Source organism: Fringilla coelebs (genome assembly GCF_963513975.1).
Source record: "Fringilla coelebs genome assembly, chromosome: 2".
Taxonomy (NCBI): Eukaryota; Metazoa; Chordata; class Aves; order Passeriformes; family Fringillidae; genus Fringilla; species Fringilla coelebs.
The window spans coordinates 101384880-101407723 of NC_140029.1; the positions used below are offsets into that span (position 1 = coordinate 101384880).

The 22844-nt window shown below is 48.0% G+C and overlaps 1 protein-coding gene across 2 annotated transcripts in view; it reads right to left on the minus strand.

Moving 5' to 3' along the window:
* Positions 1-22844, minus strand: part of CLPB (ClpB family mitochondrial disaggregase) — a 73448-nt gene that overhangs the window by 25884 nt on the left and 24720 nt on the right. For both annotated transcript variants that reach the window (XM_084227007.1, XM_084227006.1), the window contains exons 4-6: positions 20335-20438; positions 16082-16210; positions 2139-2236 (exon numbers count right to left, since the gene is read on the minus strand). In XM_084227007.1, the coding sequence (XP_084083133.1) occupies positions 2139-2236; positions 16082-16210; positions 20335-20438 (331 nt within the window). The remainder of the gene's footprint in view (positions 1-2138; positions 2237-16081; positions 16211-20334; positions 20439-22844) is intronic.

The following is a 22844-nucleotide window of genomic DNA, read 5'->3' on the forward strand; positions in this document are numbered from 1 at the left end:
ACCTCCACAAAGCTATCACAGCTTAGCTCATGTCCCTGACATCATCTGGGCTTGATCACTTTATATCCTGTTTTCCTTTAGTATTTCAAATTCTTTTTCCTATAAGGTGAAAGACACTGTCACTCTTTGCAGGTTTTATACCAAGGTTTGGTTCTGCTGATGCTGTGCTCATGGACCTCTTCCATTGGAGTGTTTTCTCATAAATGCGTGGGAGGGATGCTGGAGGGATAATGGACAATGAAGCTGATGAACATGGAGGTACTCCAAGGGCTGGATCACCTCTGCTCTGGAGACAGGCTGAGAGCTAGGAGTGTATACCCAGAGAAGGGCAGGCTCCAGGGAGACTTTAGAGCCTCTGCCAGGGCCTAAAGGGCCCCAAGAGAGTTGGAGAGTGACTTAATAAGATGTGGAGGGATAGGACAAGGGGGAATGGCTTCCCCCTGGAAGACAGAGGACAGGATTAGATGGGATATTGGGAAGAAATTCTTCCCTGTGAGGATGTTGAGGCCCTGACACAGATTGCCTATAGAAGCTATAGCTGTATCATGCCTGGAAGTGTTCAAGGCCAGGTTGGATGGGGCTTGGAGCAACCTGGTCTAGTGGAAGGTATCCCTGCCCATGGCAGTGGAGCGGCAAGAGATGAGCTTTAAGGTTTCTTCCTTCATGATTTTATGAAAACCTGCTCTCAGAGCTGCTACAGTGACCACATAGTGCTACTGGCTACAAAAGCAGCCATCAGGACCACAGAGGACAGCCATGGCAGCATTTCCTTTGCCAGGAAGGAGTATAGAGAGCCCCAGAGGAAAGATCACTCTGTCCCTACTAAGGACAGAGGTTTATTTAGCACTGGGGAATGTGGTTTTGAACTCCTGCCTGAGCGATGACTTTAAGAGGTGAGCACAGGCAATGCAGCAGTTGACACTGGTGGGTTTATTTCATGGCAATACCTCCTAAGTGCAGTAATTGACACAGTTTTAATTACCTTCATCCTCCACTTGTGGTAAGTTCTTAGCCTCAGGTTTATAGCTGCAAGTTTAAATTTCAAACCCATAGAAAAAACACTGATGTACACAATGTCTGAGGAACTTTGCAGCCTGGAACAACCTGGTCCCCTTGTGCCTGAGCTCCTGCTCTTGTGGTCTGGTGACAAGGGAATGCCCCTTATCTGGGAGTCCCCTGCCCTAGCTGATCTGTGCTGCTGGGAGAGATGATGCTCACAGGCATGACAGAAGGGTTTGGGTTGGAAGTGATCTTAAAGCTCACACAGTTCCAACCCATCCCATGGCCAGAGGCATCTTCCACTAGACCAGGTTGCTCCAAACACCATCCAATCTAGCCTTGAAAATTTCCAGGGATGAGGCATCACTTGCCACTTCTGTGATGGCCTCTCCTACCCATTGATAATTCATTAAATAAGGCCTCTGCCCAGGAATTTTAAATCCCTGAGATCTAGCTGCAGATCCCTCATTATCTAATAACCCACAGCTCCACAAATGTACCGATTCCTGGCATTTTTATTGGAACCATGATGGAAAATGTGTTTCTTTTCCTTCTTTAAAGCAAATGGGACATGGAGGCTGAAGGGATGAGATCCCACCATGGAAATGGGTGCCTTTTACCTTGGGTTGGTGCACAAGAACACCTGGATCCCAGGCCATAGCTGGACTCTGATTCTCAGCCCTGCTTGTTTGACAGACAGTTTCAGAAACTACAGTAAAAACAGGCTCTGGATTTTACTGCATCCAGGGGTTACAGAGCAGCATTACTGGTTCTGGGCAGGTCACTCCTGAGCGAGAAATGGTAACTTGGAAGAGGTGGGCACAGCCACAGTTAAAATACTACAGAAGCAGATGTTTTTCCTTATGCATCATGTTCTTAATTTTTACAGACTTCTTTTGGAAAAGGATGGAGGTGTAGGGGTGCTAAGGTGGCCTTCCATCGCTCACACCCTAAAATCACAGAATCATAGAATGATTTGGGTTGGAAAAGAGCTTTCAGATCATCGAGTCCAGCTGCTCACCCAGCACTGCCAAGGCCACCACTAACCCATGTCCCCATGCACCACATCCACACAACATCTTTATAGTTGTTCTTGTAGTGGGAAAGGAAACCCAAACTGGCCAGAATCTCAGGCTCACCTTTGCCTCTGATGCTTTCAGAAGGTTCATGACCTCCCCTTCACGGGCGTAATCCAGGGGGGTGTGTCCCATTTCATTCTTCTGCAGGGGGTTGGCACCTGACAGCACAAGAAATGAGTAAGATCAGGAGCTCAGAGCTCAGTCTTGGGACAGAAAGAACAGGAAGCACATCCTCTCTGTGTCCCCTCCTAACCTTTGTTCTGGAGGGTGTCTGGGTCAGAAAGACAGAATGTACAACCAGTTACAAGCATGGATCTCCAGGGAGGAAGAAAAGGGATTGTCACTGCTAACAGCTGGCTTGTCAGTGAAGAGCTGCTGTGTGGGGATGAGAGCACATGGTCACCAGAAGGAAATACAGTCTCACAAAAGCACCCACTCTCAGTCCTGTGGGAGCCACATGGGACCATTACAACTTCAACTGGATACGCTGCCTGTGCTAGCTGCTCCACTGAGCCCCAGGAGCACTTCTGGGGGAAAATCACACCCTTCCTCGCAGTATAATTAAAAAACCCCCAAAACCAACAAATCCCAAAGACTGAGCTTAGACTGAGTTGGATGGTCACCCCACAGAAACACACACACATGGAGAGAGCTCTCTCTCCTAGATACACTGGATTGCAGAAGATCATTGCATGTCAAACTGGTCCAGTTGCAGCGATGGGAAGTATAGAGAGGGAAACGGTGATATCAGGAGACAGGGGTAATGGCAATAGCCAGAGGGGCAAACAAGGTCTCGCGATTCGTCTCTGACTCTCAGTATCTCAGGAGCTGTCTCTAAGGCAGAGACTTGTCACTAACACTGGTGCACTCCATGACCCCACAGCAGCTCCTAACTGCAAGAGTTTATGAGAACGAACCTTCAAATTGGTCCCAGACTCCCCAAACTGGTGCTGGAACTGACCCTCCCACTAGTTATCAAGCCTTGGAAAGCAATCTGGTGGAGGAAGACCCCATAACTGCGCTCAGCAGGTCCGGGATGTCTTCTATTCCAATCCTTCCACTGCAATTCTGTGCAATGTGCTCCTGCCTGAGCAGGGGAGTTGGTCCGATGACTGGTGTCCCTTCCAGCCTGAATCATTCTGTGACCCTGCTGAAAACATGGGAGTGAGACAAGTACCTTGACAGAGGCAGACCAAGCTGCTTCTGTGCCATGAGACAGCATAAAGCACCAGGAGTGCTCAGTAAGGGCAAGCAGCAATCAGAACAGATGAATGAAGTAAGGGGAGTCTGTGGGAGCGGAGCTGCAGAGATTAGCCATTCCTAGGCATTGGCATCAAGGAACTATATTTGCTTACAGAATGAAAAATGTGCTCCATAAACATATGACATGGACTAATTTCTATGGCAAGCCTTGTCTTCACAAATAAAGGCCATGATTGAAACAGGTGAGATTACACACTGCCAGGGCTGGCTGCTCTATATACATTAAAGAGACAGCGCTCCCATGATTCCACCCCCCACCAAAACCCACCTGGGTCTGTGCAGTGACCAGTGGGGCACGTTCCTGACTTCTCCAAATGATGACATACTCGAGGCTAGGCGTGCTTTCATTTCTGATGGAGGGTTTGTTTGGCTTTGCCCTGGATCTATCAATAATGGCTCTCCAATATTGGCCTAATCCCCCTGTTAATGGCTTTGACGACTTGACTAATTGCTGCAATAATTGATAGAACCCGACTCCTATAACTGGTCGATTCCAACCTCGAGTACCGACAGCAATAAAATATTATGCTGCCATAAATAACAGTATCACTTGGCTTGCTAATAGAAGGTAAAAGTGGCCACTGGTCTGTCGGTGCCCTGGCTGACCCCACTCCACATCCCCACCTCCTCTCCTGCCCTCTCCCACCCTGTGCCACAGGCTGCAGCAGTATCCAAGGGGACGTCAACCTTCCACGACTTAATAGAAGGCAATTTGTCACCTCCCACTCGCTGTCTGTAGCTGGAGATGGACACCTGGGCAGCACCTCAGGCTGTATGAGCCTGTGGCCTCCTCCCACCCTCCATGCTCATATTAGAAGGCCCCGGCTGATAATGTTTGATAAATAGCGTGGGGGTTCTCTCCCTGCACCCGCCCAGCATTGTGGCGCTGCAGCAGCTGCAGAAGGTCACTCATTGGGGAAATATGTTTCTGTCAGTGGGATCGAAAAAAGTTTAGTGGAGTGACAGGCCTCAATTTTTCAAATTTTATTAACTCCATCCTCTTAACAATTTGTCTTGAATTCCTTCAGATTCTGGATAACTGTCAATAGAGCTGGCGACGCAGCAGATACTGGTACTTAGGTCCCCCACTGCTGTCAGGGCAGGGATGGGGATGGCAAGAGGAGGGAGAGATGGCAGGAGGAAAAGGAGAATGCCAAAGGGCACAGACAGAATCTGGAGAAACATCCCAGTGATGCTCCCTGTGTCCTCGGCAGCCCCAAGACCCTGCTCTTGTCAGTCCATCCTGTCAGGGCAGAAGACTAGCAGATCTGAGCCTGCTGCAGCCAGAACAAGGTTCACACTTCTAACAGACAGGACAGGGCACACAGTGGCATTGGAGCCTCATACGGACAACCAGAGAATGACATTGCTCCGAAGAGTGGACAGACCACAGCTTGAGAAAGCCCTGAGTACTGGGACAAGGAAAAGACTCTTAAGGAACTTGTTTCACAGCCCAGCCAGAGGGTGTGAAACCTCCTGCTCCTGGGCATACCCACAGGCAGCCTCTGCCTGAGTGTCTGGGTTCTGAGCTGTTCCCCGCAGTGGGTGTGGGGACAGAGAACTGGCATGACACAGTCCCTGTCTGATGCCACTCCAGAGGTCCTGCCTGCAAATAAGCTGGGCAGCAGCAGTGGTCTCTGGTGATCTCTGTTACAGAAAGACAAAATGCCAAAATGTTCAATGTCTCCTATCTTCCTTCTTTGGTGTCCAGAAGGTACAATATGGTGGAGGTGGAAACTGAGGGCTTGCACAAGTCTCTGGCACAGAAAACTGCACTGCTTCAGTCACAAAAGTCAGGGAAAGCCATTCTCCCACTACAAAGCCATTCAACAAGGACAGAATCACAGAACATTTCAGGTATGAAAAGTCCTCTGAAACCATTGAGTCCAACCATTCCCCCGGCACAGCCAGGGCTACCACTAACCCATGTCCCGAAGTGCCACAACTACATGGCCATCCCTTTCAGGCATGGGGACTCCACCACTGCTTTGGGCAGCCTGTGCCAGGGCTGGACAACCCTTCAAGGGAAGGAATTTTCCCCATATCCAACGTAAACCTCCCCTGGCACAACTTGAGGCCATTTCCTCTGGTCCTATCACTTGTTATCTCACAGAAGATACAAATCCCCACCTACATAAGACAGTCACTGCATAAAGCCACTCTCCCCATTATAAAACTGGGGAGAAGTTGGAAGTCATTTTCCCCACTAAAAAACCATTAATAGAATCACAGAATTGGTGACTGGTTTGAGTCCAAATGGACCATAAAGACCATTTATTTCCAACCCTCCTGCTATGAACACGGATGTCATTCTCCCCAGTATAAAGCCATTGAATGAGTACAAAGCCATTCTCTCCAGTATAAAGCCATTTTCTCCAGTATAAAGCTGTTCTCTCCAATATAGAACCCCAGCACTGAGTTTGTCCTGAGTGGAGGGTCTGGGCACACTTGGTTCCTGGGCAGTACAGGTACAGTACGCGTACAGAAAGCAAGCATGAACCTTGAGGACACTTCTCTCTGCTCCTCATGGCACTGCACTCAGGAGTACCTCAAGATCTTTAACCAGGTTCTGTGAGCACCCATTCTGCCTGGGTCCCTGCCTTGGACCCATCCTGTGCTCCAGCACACTGAGGGGACTTTGGGAGCATCCCTCTCCCTGCAGCAGACTCTGCTGGATCCAATATCCCAGAAGTGAGCAGGAAATAAACTCTTTTTTTCTGTTGAAGGGAACTAAATCCCAGAAAGAGGATCCTGGAAGTACCAAAGCCATGGTGGTTGCTGCTGAGGGTGCTGGAAGGGGACACACTGAATGGCCATCACCTTAGAGCAGGATGTCTCCAAGTGCCACTGGGGGACATCCTGGGCAGCCTGTGTCAGGGCTGGACAACACTTTCAGGTAAGAAATTTCCTCTAATATTCAACAAAAACTTCTACTGGTGCAACCTGAGGCCGTTTCTTCCTGTCCTGTAACTTGTTGCCTGGGAGAACCTGGCTACAACCTCCTTTTGAGTAGTAGTAGAGACTGAGAAGGTCCCACTTGAACCTCCATTTTTTCCCATGAGGGGCACAAAACCGACCCCAAGATCTGAGGTGTGACCCCACCAGTGCCCACTACAGGGATCAGTCACTGTCCTGGTCCTGCTGGCCACACTTATTGGTGACACAAGCCAAGATCCCCTTGGTCTTAGTGTTCACCTGGGCACACACATCGCACCTGCACCAGCTCCAGTTCCACCACATCAAGTGCTGCCTATTGCACAGCCCTGGGCTGACAGCAGCCCTCACAGAGCTCTAGGGAACAAGATCTGTGCTCCTTTGGTCCAGTGGCCTCACTCTCAAAACACAAGAAGTCTTTCTAACCTAAATTTGTCCAGCCAGATTGGATGGGTCTTAGAGCAACCTGTTCTAGTGGAAGGTGTTCCTGCCCATAGCAGGAGGTTGGAACTGGATGAGTTTAAGGTTCCTTCCAATCCAAATCAATATGTGATTCTGTGAAGGAAGGATTTAGACTTAACTAAGAATTAGATGTTTCTGGAGTAGAGTTTACATGGAAAAGCAGACACCCAGAGCTCTGAGATGAATGTCAGATGCTGACAAGGGCAGGTAGCAACCAGCAAGGAGAGGTCCTCTTGGAGGAGCAGCTTAACCAGTGGTCCCAAACCTTGTGAACCAGACTGAACACAAATCTTTATGTACTTGGAGAGACACAACAGACTCAGGACTAGGAGGCATAAGCTGGAACAGAGGCAAAGGAGGAGACTGGTCGAAGCAGCATGTAAACTGGACTGCAGGAAAGGACTGAGCCCCACTGGTGGAGAGGTGAGGTTAGCTGTTGAAGACTGGAAATAAAATAAAGGCAAGAAAGGCAATCGTATGAGCCAGTGACACAGGATTAGTACAGAATGAAATGCCTTGACCAAACAGGGAAAATACAGCATGAAGGTCACCCCTCTGAGACACTGAAGGGCACTGCAACACACAGAAAACTAGCCCAGGGACTGCAAGGATAAAGAGCACAACACCAATAAATTGTTAAACTAGTGGAAACCAGAGACTAAGAGCTCTGGCAGTCAGAAAGTTTCCAAGACAAGATGCAAGCCGTAATTCAGCCTTGGACAAAGCAAAAGGCTTTCTCCAAACCTCAGCTCCTAAGTACCACACTGCAATGGGACACATGTTCATGCCAAACTTCCTCACCAGAAAATCCAGCAAAGAATCCATGGCCAAGGAGCTTTGTACCACAAGGGGAAAACATGGATCTTGCTCAAAAGAAAGCAGCAGCCCACCAGCAGGTAACTGTCAGAAGCATGGATATAAAGACTGAAGAAACCCATGATATTTACTGAAGTTCTTATCATAAGAGGAGTTAGGACCTTCTCCTAAAGGGAGAAACCACACCATCATCCTTTCAAACCCAGGGTAGATGAAGATGAAGTGTTTGCTCTGGCAAATTAAATGTAAAAAACCCACAGGTAAAAAGGGACTTAAAAGAAGCCCCTTCTTTAGGAATGAAAGCTAGGACATTTGAGCCTTATTAGAAGCTGGAAGTCAGCCTGAGACAGTGAGTTTCCATAAGTGATAAAGATCAAGGCCAGGCTGGACAGGACTTGGAGCAACCTGATCTATTGAGAGGTGTCCCATTCATGGTGAGGGTTTGTAACAAGATGAGCCTGAAGGTCACTTCCAATCCAAAACTGTTCTCTGGTTCTATGGCAAATGGGAAAGTTGCAATAGAAGAAATAGGGCAAGAATGAATGAATGTCTCAAATGTGTGCACCTTTCACTCTTGCTTTATTGGAGCTGAGTGTAATTTGGTGTATGCCTACTTGACAACTGCGTGTGAGAACAATACACCTGACTCCTGACGCTTGTTTTGTAAGGTAAGAGAGAGGAAACTACAAAATCATACTCTTCCTATATATCCATCACCCTTTCTCCATATACTCATGTGTGCAGAGCTCTTAAGATCATGCCAAACATGTTGTCACTGTCAAGTTTGTCCCCGGAAACATTTCAAGAGGGATCTGTTTACTCCCTTGTCCTAAGGGAAAACTATTCCTAAGTGCTTCAACACAGACAGAAATGTGCTGGCACTTTGGACTCTTATTGCTCTCACCACAGTGGGATGCTGGATGCCTTGATGCTGGGATATGATTGGTTTCTAAATCCCAGTTTCATAGGATTTTAATTACTGGTCTGGCATGGTAGGGAGTGGAACTGGCTGCGGTCAGACGAAGGATCGATATGCCGGCCCAGAACATATTGAGCCTCGGCGCTCACAGATGCTATTGCACTATTTAATCATCTTTTGCAAAATTTACAGTGCAACAGAAGGAATCAATACGGAATTTATCCAACTCCCTTGTAAATATGAGCATGGAGAGGGAGAGAGGATGTCAGGCACTCTGGCATGACAGCTGGTCAGGGCGGCAAACCTCCACAACAGACCACCCAGGACAGCTACCACGCCTGTGACTCACCAAAAAGGGCTCAACCAGCCACTGGGACTTGCATTCCTGGGGACAGCTGCACCACAGTGGCTGCATTTGTATGCTCTGACCGGCTTGTAAACTAAACCTTGTCCCAGCCACTCTAAAGGAAAAATGGAACGAAGCCACACAGGCTGTGCAGAGCCTTACTCTGCACAGTGTGGTTTACAGAGCTTGTCATACAGTCACAGAATAGCTTAGTGCAATTTTCTGGGTTGGAAAAGCCTCACCAGACCATCAAGTCCAACCACTCCCTCAGCACTAACCTATGTCCCCAAGTGCCACACCCACAAGGCTTTTAAATCCCTCCATGGATGGGGACTCCACCACTGCCCAGGGCAGCCTGTGCCAAGCCTGAACAACCCTTTTGGGGAAGAAATTTTCCCCATATCCAAATTAAACCTCCCCTGGCACAACTCCAGGCAGTTTCCTCTAATCCTGTTGCCTGTTACCTGGGGGAAGAGCCTGACCCCCCCACCGGACTCCACCCTCCTTTGAGGGAGTTGTAGAGAGGGAGGAGTTCTGCCCTGAGCTCTTTTTTACTGTGGTGACTGCTGACTGCAGCAATACCTCAATGTTACTTTCTCCGGATGTGTTAAAACCAAAGCTCTCTCCTCTCTGGAAGTGGCTGCTGGGGACCTGAGAGCCTGCTCTCTAAGGATATCCTTTACTCTCCCTCTGGAAGAATGGACCCTTTTAATCTGGGATGCAACAGAAAACACTCCAAGATATACTAAACAGTAGTTAATAAGAAATTAATTGGGTTAGAAAAACCCAATTAATTAGAAGCTGATTTTTCCAGAGAATACCATAAGCACTTTTGCTTTCTGATGTCCAAAGCCCATCCCTTGCAATGCTGGCTCCATAATCTGTTTACCCATCACTCACCCTACTCACAAGATCTGCAATTACATTGGACTGAGGAGACGAGTGCACAACATTATGAACAAATGCACTAGGCTAAATTTACTATCAAATCGAGTTCAGCAGACAAGTTTATTGCAGCTTCAGCTAAAATGTTTTCACAAATGTATGTTTATTTCTTCCTCTCTCTCTCTTTCACATCTAATTAGAGATGAGAGACTCCAAGATTGCTGAAGAGGACTTTTGGACAAGGGCAAGGAGTGACAGGACAATGGGGAGTGGCTTCCCATTGACAGAGGCAGGGTTAGATGGGCTATTAGGAAGAAATTCTTCCATGTGAGGGTGGTGAGGCCCTGGCACAGGCTGCCCAGAGAAGCTGTGAATGCCCCATGTCTGGAAATGTTCAAGGCCAGGTTGGATGGGGTTGGAGAAATCTAAATTAATGGAAGGTGTCCCTGCCCACGGCAGTGGGGAGGAATGACAAGACGTTTAATGTCCCTTACAACCCAAACCATTTTGTGATCATGTGATCCCCCTGCGGATGTACTGCAGGAGGCATTTCCAATGCAGAAACAGCCTGGTCAGCCTGTGTGCTGGCTCTAGGAGCAGGGAGCAGAGGGGATGATTCCTGAAGATGGGAAATAGAAAGCAGGGCAGTCAGGGATGAGGACAGCACTGGGGAGAATGGGGGACATATGGAGCCTGTTCAGGTTTGGCAGGAGGGCTGGTGTTGGTTTCTGCAGTGGGGATAGAGAGAGGGGAAGTACCACAAACTGGCATGGGTCAATCTCTGAAGGAAGGAACTGCTCCATTTTTAGGCAAGGGTAGGAAATACAAGCCCCTACCCACCTATGTGCAGCAGCAGAGTAGTGTACTGCCACACAACTGTACAGAAACAACCCTTCCACACATCAGCAGATGACAGTTCAGACAACCCCTTGCTACAGGGACACACACCCATACCCACACCAAACACACCTTGGAAAAGCACTTGGAAATTAATTTTGAGATCCTAGAAAAATGGCAGCTGAACTGCTACACACCAACGGAACCTTGCTTCTACACTTCTTCCTGTGCCTAGTTTCTCAGGTGTGTATACATACGCAAGTGCTCACAATATTGTGATTTTGCATTTTGTAAGCTCCAACCTAAATCAGTTCTTGCAGCATCTTCTTCTGTGCTCTGTCTAGTGTAACTTTAATTTACTGAAAAGTTACCACAGCTATGACAACTCTTCCTAGTACAAGGCTGTGAAAAGGGAACATTTTCTCATGCTGGAAGAAGGGTCATTTACCTGCAGGGCAAATCCCTGAGCAGCAGCAGTGCTGTCCCTAGCTCTGAATCACAGAATCACAAGATTGTCTGGGCTGAACAGACCTTAAAGCCCACCTCATTCCACTCCCCTGCCATGGGCAGAGACACGTTCAACAAGACCTGGTTGCTCCCAGACCTATCCAACCTGGCCTGGAACATTCCCAGTGATGGTGCAGCCACAGCTGCTCTGGGCAACCTGTGCCAGGGCCTCATCACCCTCACAGGGAAGAATTTCTTCCCAATATCCTGTCTAATCCTACCCTCTCTCAGTGGGGGGCCCTGACTTGTCCTGTGACTCCATGCACTTATCCAGAGTCCCTCTTCAGCTATCTTTAGGCACTGGCAGGTGCTCCACTGTCTCCCTGGAGCCTTCTGTTCTCCAAGGTGAACAACCCCAGCTCTCCCAGCCTGTCTCCAGAGCAGAGGGGCTCCAGCCCTTGAACAATCTCCATGATTCTGGACACATGAATCAGTGCCTCCCTGCATTTCAGCAACAGATTCTGGAGCAGAACCGTTTGTAGAAGGAAGGTTGATGTTGGCTATGCTCCATGGCAGGTTACGACATTACCAGAAAGCTGCACCTTTTAATACTGGCTATTTCACTTAAATACTGACATAATAAAAGCTCCCTCTAAAACAAGGGGATTTCTGTCACCAGCGAGCTGGTGACCCTGCCTGCCTTCCTCTGAGCCAAACACAAAGTCCCCGGAATCAATTGTGCCTGCAGTAGCAACTGGTGCACTCTGCGGATGCGTGCGCTCACCCAGCCCTTCCCCAAACACCGATATTTATGGTGTCGCCTCAGGTCAGGGGACTGTGAAATGTCACCAACAACTGTCCGAAAGGACAACAGAGCTGCCACTTCATCTCGCGGTCTGCTGGGCACACACATGCTGACCAAAGGGCTGTAAGGTCCTGGAGGGGTCAAGCGAGTCACTGAATGGGCCACAAAAGGCTAGGGATGTGGGGTGAGGGGCAAGTGCAGGGGGCTTCCCTTAAAAAACAACAGGGGGGTAGGGAAGTGGTTAGAGCAGAGAGGGGCTGGGCAGTTAATGGCTTTGGCCCGAGGGCAGAGCACCAGCGAGAGAAGTTAGAGGGAGAGTAAATGGGGAGTTAGTAAAAGGCAGGTGTAGGGAGAGATCAAGGGGAGCCTGTTCCATCTCAGCAACCAGGAGCCACCCTGTGTGCGATGTCAATGGCAGCGCAGGGGCATTACCCTCACAAAGGGCTGAACGGTGTTCGATCTCCACACGAAGACCCTTGGCCATGTATTCATCCCAGATTACACTGAGGAGGATGCAGGGATCCCCTGCTTTGTTATTGCGTGGAACTGGGAGGAGGGTTACGCCTCCACTGAATGCCCTGAAATCCTCCTATCATGCACCCATCAGAAAATCCAATTCCAGCACCCAAAACTTGCTGAAAGGGCAGGGAAGGGTCTACTGTCACCCCAGCAGCTCAGAGTCCACCTGTCAGAAAGCTGAAGTTTATTACATTTAGCAAATAATCCTCATAAAACTGCATTCTAAACCATGACTGCAAAGGGTAAGTGGGTATTGTGGATGGTGAACAGGGATTATTAATCTGAGGAACACTGTGAACTCAACCTTGGGAGGGGCTCCACTGGCAATTCCACACCATTGCCAAATAGAGATTTCCACCAGTGGGTTGCTGTCTCCAGGATCTGAGCACTGGGACATGCTCTACAAGACAAGGATTTCCGCTTGGAAATGAACTCTGAGGCTCTTGAGCAGGATCCAGAAGGATTTCTGTGGGGCTGGACTAAGAATGGAACAGTGGAGTGACCATCACATCCTCTGGCTAAATTCTGAATTTTTACTTTGATTTCACACAGTCCTTCCATTTGTACCCAAACAAACACAGACCCACAGATTGTTAAATGCTTTTTTTTCCCTGAGATCCAAGGGAGTTCTTTCAAGCTGAGACACTTTGCTACTAACAAAGAATTCTCTGTGGGCAGCAGGCAGAGAAAGGGCCATTCACAGGGATGGCAGTGGCTCCAGGACAGACACAGAAATATCTCTGGAACAAAAAGAACAGTTGCCTCTGTGAAGTGAGCCCTGGATTGGAAGAGTACTTGGAGAGCTAAGCAGGGCACAACTGGAGAAATAAGGTGGACTTACTCCTTACAATGATTTATTCAGGATGGAAAAATTCTTTAGTGCCAACTTCAGTTACTGGCACCCATCTTTTACCTGTACTTAGGGTAACCAAGCAGCTGCCCTGGTACTTTCAATCAACTGATAATACGTGTCATGCAAGGAGGCCTTCCAAAGCGGAAATGAGAAGCAGGTATCTTTGTAGAAAATGCTATTCCAGGCGATTCTGTCCCTCTGCCCCACTCCGGTGAGACCCCACCTGCACTGCTGCCTCCAGCTCTGGGGTCCAACAACAGAAGGATCTAGAAATGCTGGAGTGAGTCCAGAGGAGGCCACAGAGGTGCTTTGAGGGCTGAGCCCCTCTGCTCCGGAGACAGGCCGGGAGAGCTGGGAATGGTCAATCCAAACCATTCCGAGATTCTATGATTCACACCATGACATATGTCAAACACTCTCCAGCCTCCAGTACAGACTCTCTGCACAGATCTGTTCCCAATACTGCTGTGACAAGGACTCTTCCAGCCCTTCAACCCCACTGCCACTCTCTGTAACACTCCAGAGCCCCTTGCACTCTCCTGCACCTGCAAAGCCCTTCCAGGTCTGTGCATTCACAACCCATTGCTCAAACAGGTAAAGCCTGCTCCACTCCACTCTGCTCTGCTTCTCCTGTGGGTATCCCTGCCCACTTTGGGATCCCAGAGGTCTTGTTGGAGACCTTCTGACCATCAGTGCCCATGGCCAAGTGACCCCTGAGCAGGTGCTGTTGGCCCATGCAACAGACATGCAGTAAGTCATATGCTCTGAGACTGTGCCAGGTTCTGTGTTCACACAATGCTCACACATGCTGTGAACACTGAGGGGGGCTTTTATGTCAGAAAAATGCAGTGGACCCCACTTGGGAGGGCCACTATTTTTGTCTGAAGACTTCCCAACCATCACATCCACAAAGTCCCACAGCTTCCTAAGCAGCTGCCTGCTTTTTCAGCTCTCTTCCCTGCAAGAAGCCCTGCCTTTGCAATAGAATTTCTTTGGTTTTGGGTTAATTTATGGCCAGGAGCTGGGGTTCTGGTATCTGTAAGGCTCCCAGAGAAACCCTGACCTGGAGTTCAATGCTACAGAATCTCACCCTTTCACTCTTATATTTCTATTTGTGAAAGATAATAAGCACATAATACAGATGAGTAACAAGGTTCAATGGTGCCACAATTAATTTTCCTCATCCCATCTGGGGACATTTAGCCATCACAGATGCTACTTTCTATTATCTTTTTAGCTGCTTTCTTAAAGAATGAGCCTTATGAGACCATTTCATTCCATTACATACTTGTCTACTTCCCTAGAATTAACTTCTGAGATGCCCACACCACAATGACTACAACATTCCTCACATCTTTCCAAAAACCAGCATCTGGCCAACCAGACCCTAGTGAGCCTGTCTCTGGTAGGGCCAGGCTGTGACAGGTGACCAATTTATGTTCCACCTGGCAGAGGCTGCTGGCAGCATACACCTGAGGCAGGGACACCTGATTGCTGTGGCTGGCTCATCTCCAGTGACTTTGGGGACATCACAGGAGGAGAGCTGTTAAAATTGCTGGAGGAGAAGGAATGCTGGGGACAAAGGACATCATCTAGAGAAAAGCAGAACTATAGACCAGCTCGGTGGTCTGACACACTGTGCATGTGCAGGTACACACTAAGCAGATGCCAGCTCTGGAGAACAGCACAAGAGTCACAAATACCATCCCAGAAGGAATAGCAGAAGGGTACATATAAAAGCTGTTGCCAGGGCAGCACATTCCTGTTCTGTTGGCTGAATGCATCTTCTCATTCTACTCCACTAGTGCTGCTAAACTTTCTTCCCCATGAAGACAGCTGAGCACTGAACAGGTTGCCCAGGTGAGTATACAGGAGAAGACTGTGAGGAGAAGGGCTCTGTGATTTAACCAGGAGGACCAGTAACTGCATAAGCTAAATCCAACCAATTCTTACAAGAGCTGCATTGTCCCAGTCCAACAGTACTTGAGCATCCACCATTTCATCGGGGTACCAGCGCCTATCCTGTGCCTTGTCTACAGAGCAGATCCATTCCTGATATAGCAGGGACCCTTCCATTCCACAAAGGGACATGAGAGATATGACAGATGGCCTGAGTGAATACTGCAGGTGGGAAATGAAAAAATACTAAGCAGTGGGGGCATGTGGGGCACCCAGTCCAGCTCTGGGGCTCCCAACGTTAGAAGGGTGTGGAGCTGCTGGAGTGAGGACAGAGGAGGTCACAGAAGCTCTCCAAGAGCTCTCTGGAAACAGGCTGAGAGAGTGGGGAGGTGTTCAGCCTGGAGAAGGGAAGGCTTCAGGGAGACCTTAGAGCACCTGCCAGTGCCTAATGAGGCTCCAAAGGAGCTAGAGAGTGCTCCAAGAGCCTGGAGTGACAGGACAAGGGGGAGTGGCTTCCCATTGACAGAGGACAGGGTTAGATGGGATATTGGGAAGAAATTCTGCCCTGTGAGGGTGCTAAAGCCCCAGCACAGGTTGTCCAGAGAGGTCGTGACTGTCCCATCCCTAGAAGTGTTCCAGGACAGGTTGGATGCAGCTTGGCACAACCAGGTCTAGTGAAAGGTGTCCCTGCCCATGGCAGAGGGTTAGAATTGGATGATTTTTGAGGTTCCTTCCAACCCAAACCATTCCAAGACTCTATGATTCCCTGGATGTTTAACTGCAGGAGGAAAGGGAAAACTCAATAACTGAGGTGAGAAGAGTGACCAAAATCACATGGAGAAAAAGCACTGGAAATGAACGGGAATACAGGAACTAAAAAGTAAAGAGATGAAAGCAAACAGTAAATCACACCAAACAGTGACAGAGTGTGGCCTGTGTCTAAACCTGACAGTTTTGTAGGATGGGCTGACTCAGAAGTGCTCCTGGCCCATGAGCTGGGTGGAACTACAAAACTCACCTGCATCCAGCAGCAGTTTGACTGTCAGGTAGTCATCAGCCAGAACTGCATAGTGCAGAGCTGTGCAGCCCTTGAAGTTGGCTCGGATGTTGAGACGGTTGTTGAAGTCATCCTCCCGGGTGACAAGGACTGCAGGGAACAAAGAGTGAAAGCTCAGCTCACTGAGATAACTGTAGAACTGCTCATCTGGATGTGCAGAAGCAGCATGGACCCACCACCCCTCACCAGGCAGGAAGCTTCTAAAGGGCTTTGTGACCTTTTCTGGGACTACCAGGACCCCAGTGGGTATTTCTGGTGGCCATTGCCCCCACTCCACTGAGCAGCAGTAGAGATAAGGACAACATGGTTTCTATGTATCCCAGTGACTGCCTACACAGTGTCCAGGCAGGGGAGGAGGTGGGTGGAGAACACCTGAGCGACGACCTCAGCCTTCTTCCAGCCATCTATTGTAGGGTAACAGGATGGCTTGACTTGGAAGAAACATTAAACCTCATCTGATTCTACCTTCCTACCATAGGCAGGGGCACCTTCCACGACATCAAGCTGCTCCAAGCTCTGTCCAGCCTGGTCTTGAACACTTACAGGGATGGGGCAGTCACAGGTTCTTTGGGCAACCAGTGCCAGGGCCTGGGCACCCTCAAAGGGCAGAATTTCTTCTCAATATCTAAATAATGTTTTTAACAAACAGAAGGGAAGCTGTGACAGGAATGAATGCTGCCCCACTATGGCTTAACCTTTATGCAAATTCCTGATTTTGGGAGTTTCCAGCATATAACCATGTGTCTCAGCAGGGCATGGCTCTGAAGGAAGGGTCTGCAGCACCCCTGCTCTCCTGTAGCTGGTTTAAGGATCAGGCTTCAGAAAACCTGGATTTTAAACTCTTTGCTTTAGACATCAGCAAAAAAAAAAAGAGTGACTTTTTACAGGGGCAGATAGTGACAGGACCAGTAGGAATGTCTTCAAACTGACAGTGGGCAGTGTAAGATTGAAAATTGGGAAGAAGTTCTTCCCTGTAAGGGCACCGAGACAATGACACGTTATCCAGAGGAAGCCCCTTAAATACCTGTCCTACCATGGAGCATGAGTGATGGTGGAATTGACATATGTTGTCTCCATTCAAATGAACATCACCCACTGGTGGGCCAAATTCTGCTCCTGGAGGTGCGTCCAGCTCCTTGGTGAAAGGGTCTGTATCTAAAACTCATTAGACCCAGATCCAGGGGCAGGGAGAGCTCCCAAGGGCTCTGAGCACCTTATACTGTGCTATGGCAAAGCAAGCAGAGCTGGAAAACGGATGGGCTGCAGGGACTTCTTCACGGTCCCTCCTAAGAGCAATCAAAAGATTTCTAGGAGATTCGAAAAGTTCAGAAGAGAGAAACACTGTGATGAATACCTGATGCTGTCCGAGCCCAGCATCTCCACTAATGAACCACAGTCCCTCCAGGAAGATCAATTAATGCCCTGGCTCCTTTCCTTCCCTGGGTCCTTTCTTCAAGCACACAGGGTGAGTATGTATATTTATTTGTCGTCATTTCCTACCCAGGGAGGAGCAGGATAATGAACTGCGTGCGTCAGGGAAGATGAATCTGAGATACTAGGGAGCAGCGCAGTAAAGAGATTAAAGTGTTATTATTGTTGGTTTTTTTCCCCCATGGTCCGTTGTGACAGCTCGGCCGTCATCTGTAAAAAATGTCTCTGAGAAAGATAATCATCGGAAACTCAATAAAGCGTCAGGGGAAGCCTCGTCCACCATCCATCACTGGGTGCCTGGAAATTTTCAGCCCTCTGTCTCCCTTCCTGCCATCCATATAAATGTCTGTAATATATTTTGTGCAGTGGTTGTGGAGCACACCCTCTCGATTTGGATGTTTTTATGAAAAAATATTTATACACGAAATATGTAAATGTCTAAAAAAAAAGGAAAAAACAAAGGCAGTTTCTCTCTCTCTTTTTAAAAACGCAACTGAATTTATTCTTTTTAATAAAACATGTCAACCAAAGAATTAATGCAACTTCTCATGGAGTAGCCTTATCTTTTCTTCACCCCAAAATATATAACATTAGAGAGGGATGAATGCAGACAAAAACAATTAACTTTCTTGGTTGATACACTTTATCTTAAATAAAGTCTATGTACATGCATTATGTATTGGCATTCTATTGCTCATTTTTTAATGCAGTTTCATACATTTTACATTCCCTGCTATAGGGATATGATCTATGTATACTCTCTCTCCCATCAAGAAGTAGGTCTGCTGCACGGGTGGGTCACAGTGAGGGATGAGAGCAGGGAGCTTTTAAAAATACAGAATAATGCCCTGTCAAAGCTGTCGCCTCACTGTTCCATCTTCTTAACTCAACCTGTGCTTTATGAAAGGTTCAAATATTACACCTTCATTAGGCTTTCACAGAGCTTAGCACCGAGTCAAAAGCACAGACAGGCCTGTGGATAATGTCACAGCAGCATCCATGGTGTGGCTGCCTGACGAGGGAAGTGACCCTGTGCTGGGTGCTCTGAGGCCACACCTGGGCTCAGTTCTGGATCCCTCACTCCAAGAAGGACATTGAGGTGCTGGAGCATGTCCGGAGAAGGGCAATAGAGCTGTGGAATGGTGTGGAGCACGAGTCTGGCGAGTAGTGGCTGAGGGAGCTGCAGTGGTTCAGCCTGGAGAAAAGGAGGCTCAGGGGGGACTTTCTCACTCTCCTCAACTCCCTGACAGGAGAGTTGAGCCAGGTGGAGGTCAGGCTCTGCTCCCAAGGAACAAGGGACAGGACAGGAGGAAATGTCCTCAAGCTGTGCCAGGGGAGATTTAGGATGGATATTGGGGAAAATTTCTTCATGGAAAGAGTTGTTAAGCCCTGGCACTGTCTGCCCATCCGTGGAGGGCTTTAAAAGTCATGTGGATGTGGCACTTGGAGACACGGTTTAGTGGTGGCCTCAGCAGTGCTGGGAGAATGCTTGGACTCTATGGTCTGGAAGGGCTTTTCCAACTGAAATAATTCCATTATTCTATTCTATGACTCTATGACTCAGGCTCTGCAAACTATGCTGTACAGACTGAGGCTCTGGACAAACTGTGTGACTTCCTCCCATTTTCCACCCAGAGCAGCTGGAACAAGGTTTAACTTCCAAACAAGTCAGAGCACACAAAAGCAGCCACTGTGGATGCAGGCGTAGCTGGGAATGCAAGTCCCAATGGCTGGCTGGGCTCTGGCAGGGCAAGGGGGATGTCTGGGAAACATCCCATGGTCTGCCAGTTCAGAGGTGAGGTTGGCAGGCCAGCACAGTGCCTGGATAGAGAAAAGGCTTCTGGGATAGGGAAGGAAAGACAGGGACATTTTAGGGGGGTTGAGTCCCACTATCATTCCTGCCAGCATGAGGAACAGAAGAATCTCTGAACATGCAGCTGGCTGCTCCAAAGCACAGCTGGGCACCTAGAATCCAGACACATCCAGATAATCATAAAACCAAGAAAATTTTATCACCATTTATTGTCATGAAAAGTGGAAACCGTCTGGGAAATTTAAATAGGTCTGAATAAACAAAGCAGGTGTCTGAGAAACCTGGCCTAGTGGAAGGTATCCATGCCATGGCTGGGGGTTGGACTGGATGGGCTTTAAAGGTCCCTTCCCACCCAAACCATCCCATGATTCTATGATTTTGAGTCTGCATCAACCAATGATGAGGATAATGAAGGGGTGAGCATGGAAACTGAGATCTGCCAAGAATATCCATAATGAGATGACATGACTCTGCAGAAAATGACCTTGTTTCCATGGAAAGTCATCTAGGGCTGAGAGCTGATACCGATGCCTGCCCAAACCCAATAGTAGTCACTGCAACCACTTGCATCATTCAGCTTTATTTCAATTGGCCAAGTCTGCCTGCATTTCACAGCTCCTAATAAGATCAGGATTAAGGCTGCTGGTGGAATACACTGCCCTGAACACTTCCCCTTCCCCAAGATGTGGCTGCATGTGAGTCAATGGAATGACATTGCTATCTATGACTTTGTATTTTGCTCTGGCTATATAAAACCAGTTTATCTCTAGTAAATTGAAGGACTGCTTCTATATAATATCCATGTAGTGTTTCTTTCCTCTTCAGACACACATTCACCCAAGTACCATCAATTACTTTGCATTTAAATGGAAGAAGATGAAACAAGAACAAAAAAACCCCACGAGGTCAGATCAGGAAACAAAATTTTGGGACCTGAAAAGCAAATGTCGGTAGCCACAAGCCATCTTACCTTCCAAGGAATGGAGGCCTTTTTCTTTGGCAATCTCATACACACTGCTGAAATCATCCCCAAGGTTTGGATCTGCATTAGCTGTGAGCAGAGCCTTTACCACACTGTCACAAAACAGAAGGAAAGTAAGGTAGAAGTAGTAGATGAGGAATTGAAGCCCTTCAGAGACTGAGGAGTGCTCAGAAAGCCCTCTTCAAATATTCCTGGGAATGTTAACATTCCAGGGAAGTTAACCCACAACCATAACCGACCATTTCATCAAATAGAGCTCCACCAGCATAGGCTAAAATGAATGATATGGGGGAGGGACTGGAGGAAGTGGTGACACTGTAGAGATACGCAATCCTTCTGAGGTGACATGCACAGAACATGCTTCTAGCACAAGGCATATTCCTAAACACAGACCTTGTCTTGAAGGCCACCCCTGTCCCTGCAAAAAGGAAGATTACTGTAACACTCTGCAGATTAAGGGAAGCAAAACTACATTGCTTTTGGGAGGCAACTATACAGCACCTGCACCTCTGATACTAAAGGTGCCATCCTGCCACAGGAAGTGGGAAACAACTTCCATAGCAAGCAGTTTAGAGGAGGCTCTGAAGATAATCAGAGGGCTGGAGTACCTCTGCTCTAGAACACAGGCTGAGAGAGTTGGGGGTGCTCAGCCTGGAGAAGAGAAGGCTCCAGGGAGACCTTAGAGCCCCTTAGGGCCTAAAGTGGCTCCAAAAGTCCTGGAGAAAGACTTTGGACAAGGGCCTGGAGTGACAGGACAATGGGAATGGCTTCCCACTGACAGAGGATAGACTGGATATCAGAAAGAAATTTTTATCTGTAGGATGGTGATGTCCTGGCACAGGCTGCCCAGAGAAGCTGCGGCTGTCCCATCCCTAAGAGTGTTCCAGGCCAGACTGAGGCTTGGAGCAAACTAGTGGCAGGTGTCCCTGCCTATGGCAGGGGGTGGAATGACATGGGCTTTAAGATCCATTCAGCCCTAACAATCCTGTGATTCTATGACTTGAATTTTACGCCCTTTTAGACACTGGAAGGGGCCCTAAGGTGTCCCTGAAACCTTCCCTTCTTCAGGCTAAACAACCCCAAGCTCTCCCAGCCTCTCTCCAGAGCAGAGGTGCTCCAGACCTTGGAGCACCTCCTTGGCACATCCAAGCCTCTCTACACTTCACCTTGTCACTCCAGCAGCTTCCCATACTTCTGAGGTTGGACTCCAGAGCCAGATGCAGCTCTGCAGTTGGGGTCTTGTCAGAGCGGAGCAGAGGGTCAGAAGCTTCTCCCTTGCCCTGCTGCCCATGGAGCTGGGGATCAGTCCAGGACATGCTGGATTTTGAGCTGCCAGCAAATGTTGCACATTATGAACATGCTGCAGTGGGACATGGGGCGCACTGCCCAGACCATTTAGGTGTGGAAATCCTTACTCTCTGCTTCTGAATCCAAATCATCAGGTCAGAATTAAATTTCTCACTCCTTCTGAAAGCAGCTTAAAGCCAGCTAATTCTTAATTTTTTTTGCAGCATGCAGACTTCCCATGACAACTAGACAGTAACTCATTTGTTAGCATTCATCACCAGTGACATGGCTCACAGGCTGACAGTGATGTGCGCCACAGCCTGACATGTACCTGCAGGCTGTGGCTTGTCAAGTCACATCTGGCATTTAACTTAAGCTCCTCTTCCATTTACCCTATAAATGCATTAGCAGAATCAAGGGTGGTTATCTTATTATTTGAGCATGATATAGCAGAAGCCAGCTCTTTACTAGCACTGGTGCACTTCTCATCACCTATAAAGCCACCTCTAATGAGCACAGCACCAAGACCAGGGGCAGGATACAGAATCATGGAATTGCTTAGGTTGGAAAAGCCCTCTAAGACCATTGAGTCCAACTGTTCCCACAGCACTGTCACTCACTGATACCTGGAAAATATAACAGATCTTTCCAACAATGTTAAAGTGAATATAAAAACAAATCTTTACTTGAAAGCTTTCAGGTACACAATGTGGTGAAAACTGCATGTGGTATAGTAACTCTACAATTTTTAAAAGGTTAGTTGATTAGTGTGCCTATCCTATACTGTCCAATTAAAAGGTTAGTTGGTTAGGCAATAATTGCAGGAGTCTTGCTCCACTGGAAGCAGTCCAGAGGTTTCTTCTGCCCCACTTCCGTTATGTCTGGTCCAGATTCTGATTGGAAAAGAGAATGTCCTTGTAACTGGTTCTCTTCTTGGAATAAGACTAAACAGTACTTAGGAGTGTATATAAGGTTACCTTATAATTCCTAAATGTAGGGAAGAAAGATAGGAAAAACACTAGAAGCTACAGCTATGCTTTAGCAATCTACAAAGCTACAAATATATAAAATATACAAAAAGCTAAAACTCTTAGGCACCATTCCCCCCTAAACTACATCCCTATGTCAAACATCCAAAATGTTTTTAAACCCTTTAAGAATGGGAACTCCACCACTCCCCAGGGCAGACTGTACCAGAGCTGGACAACCCT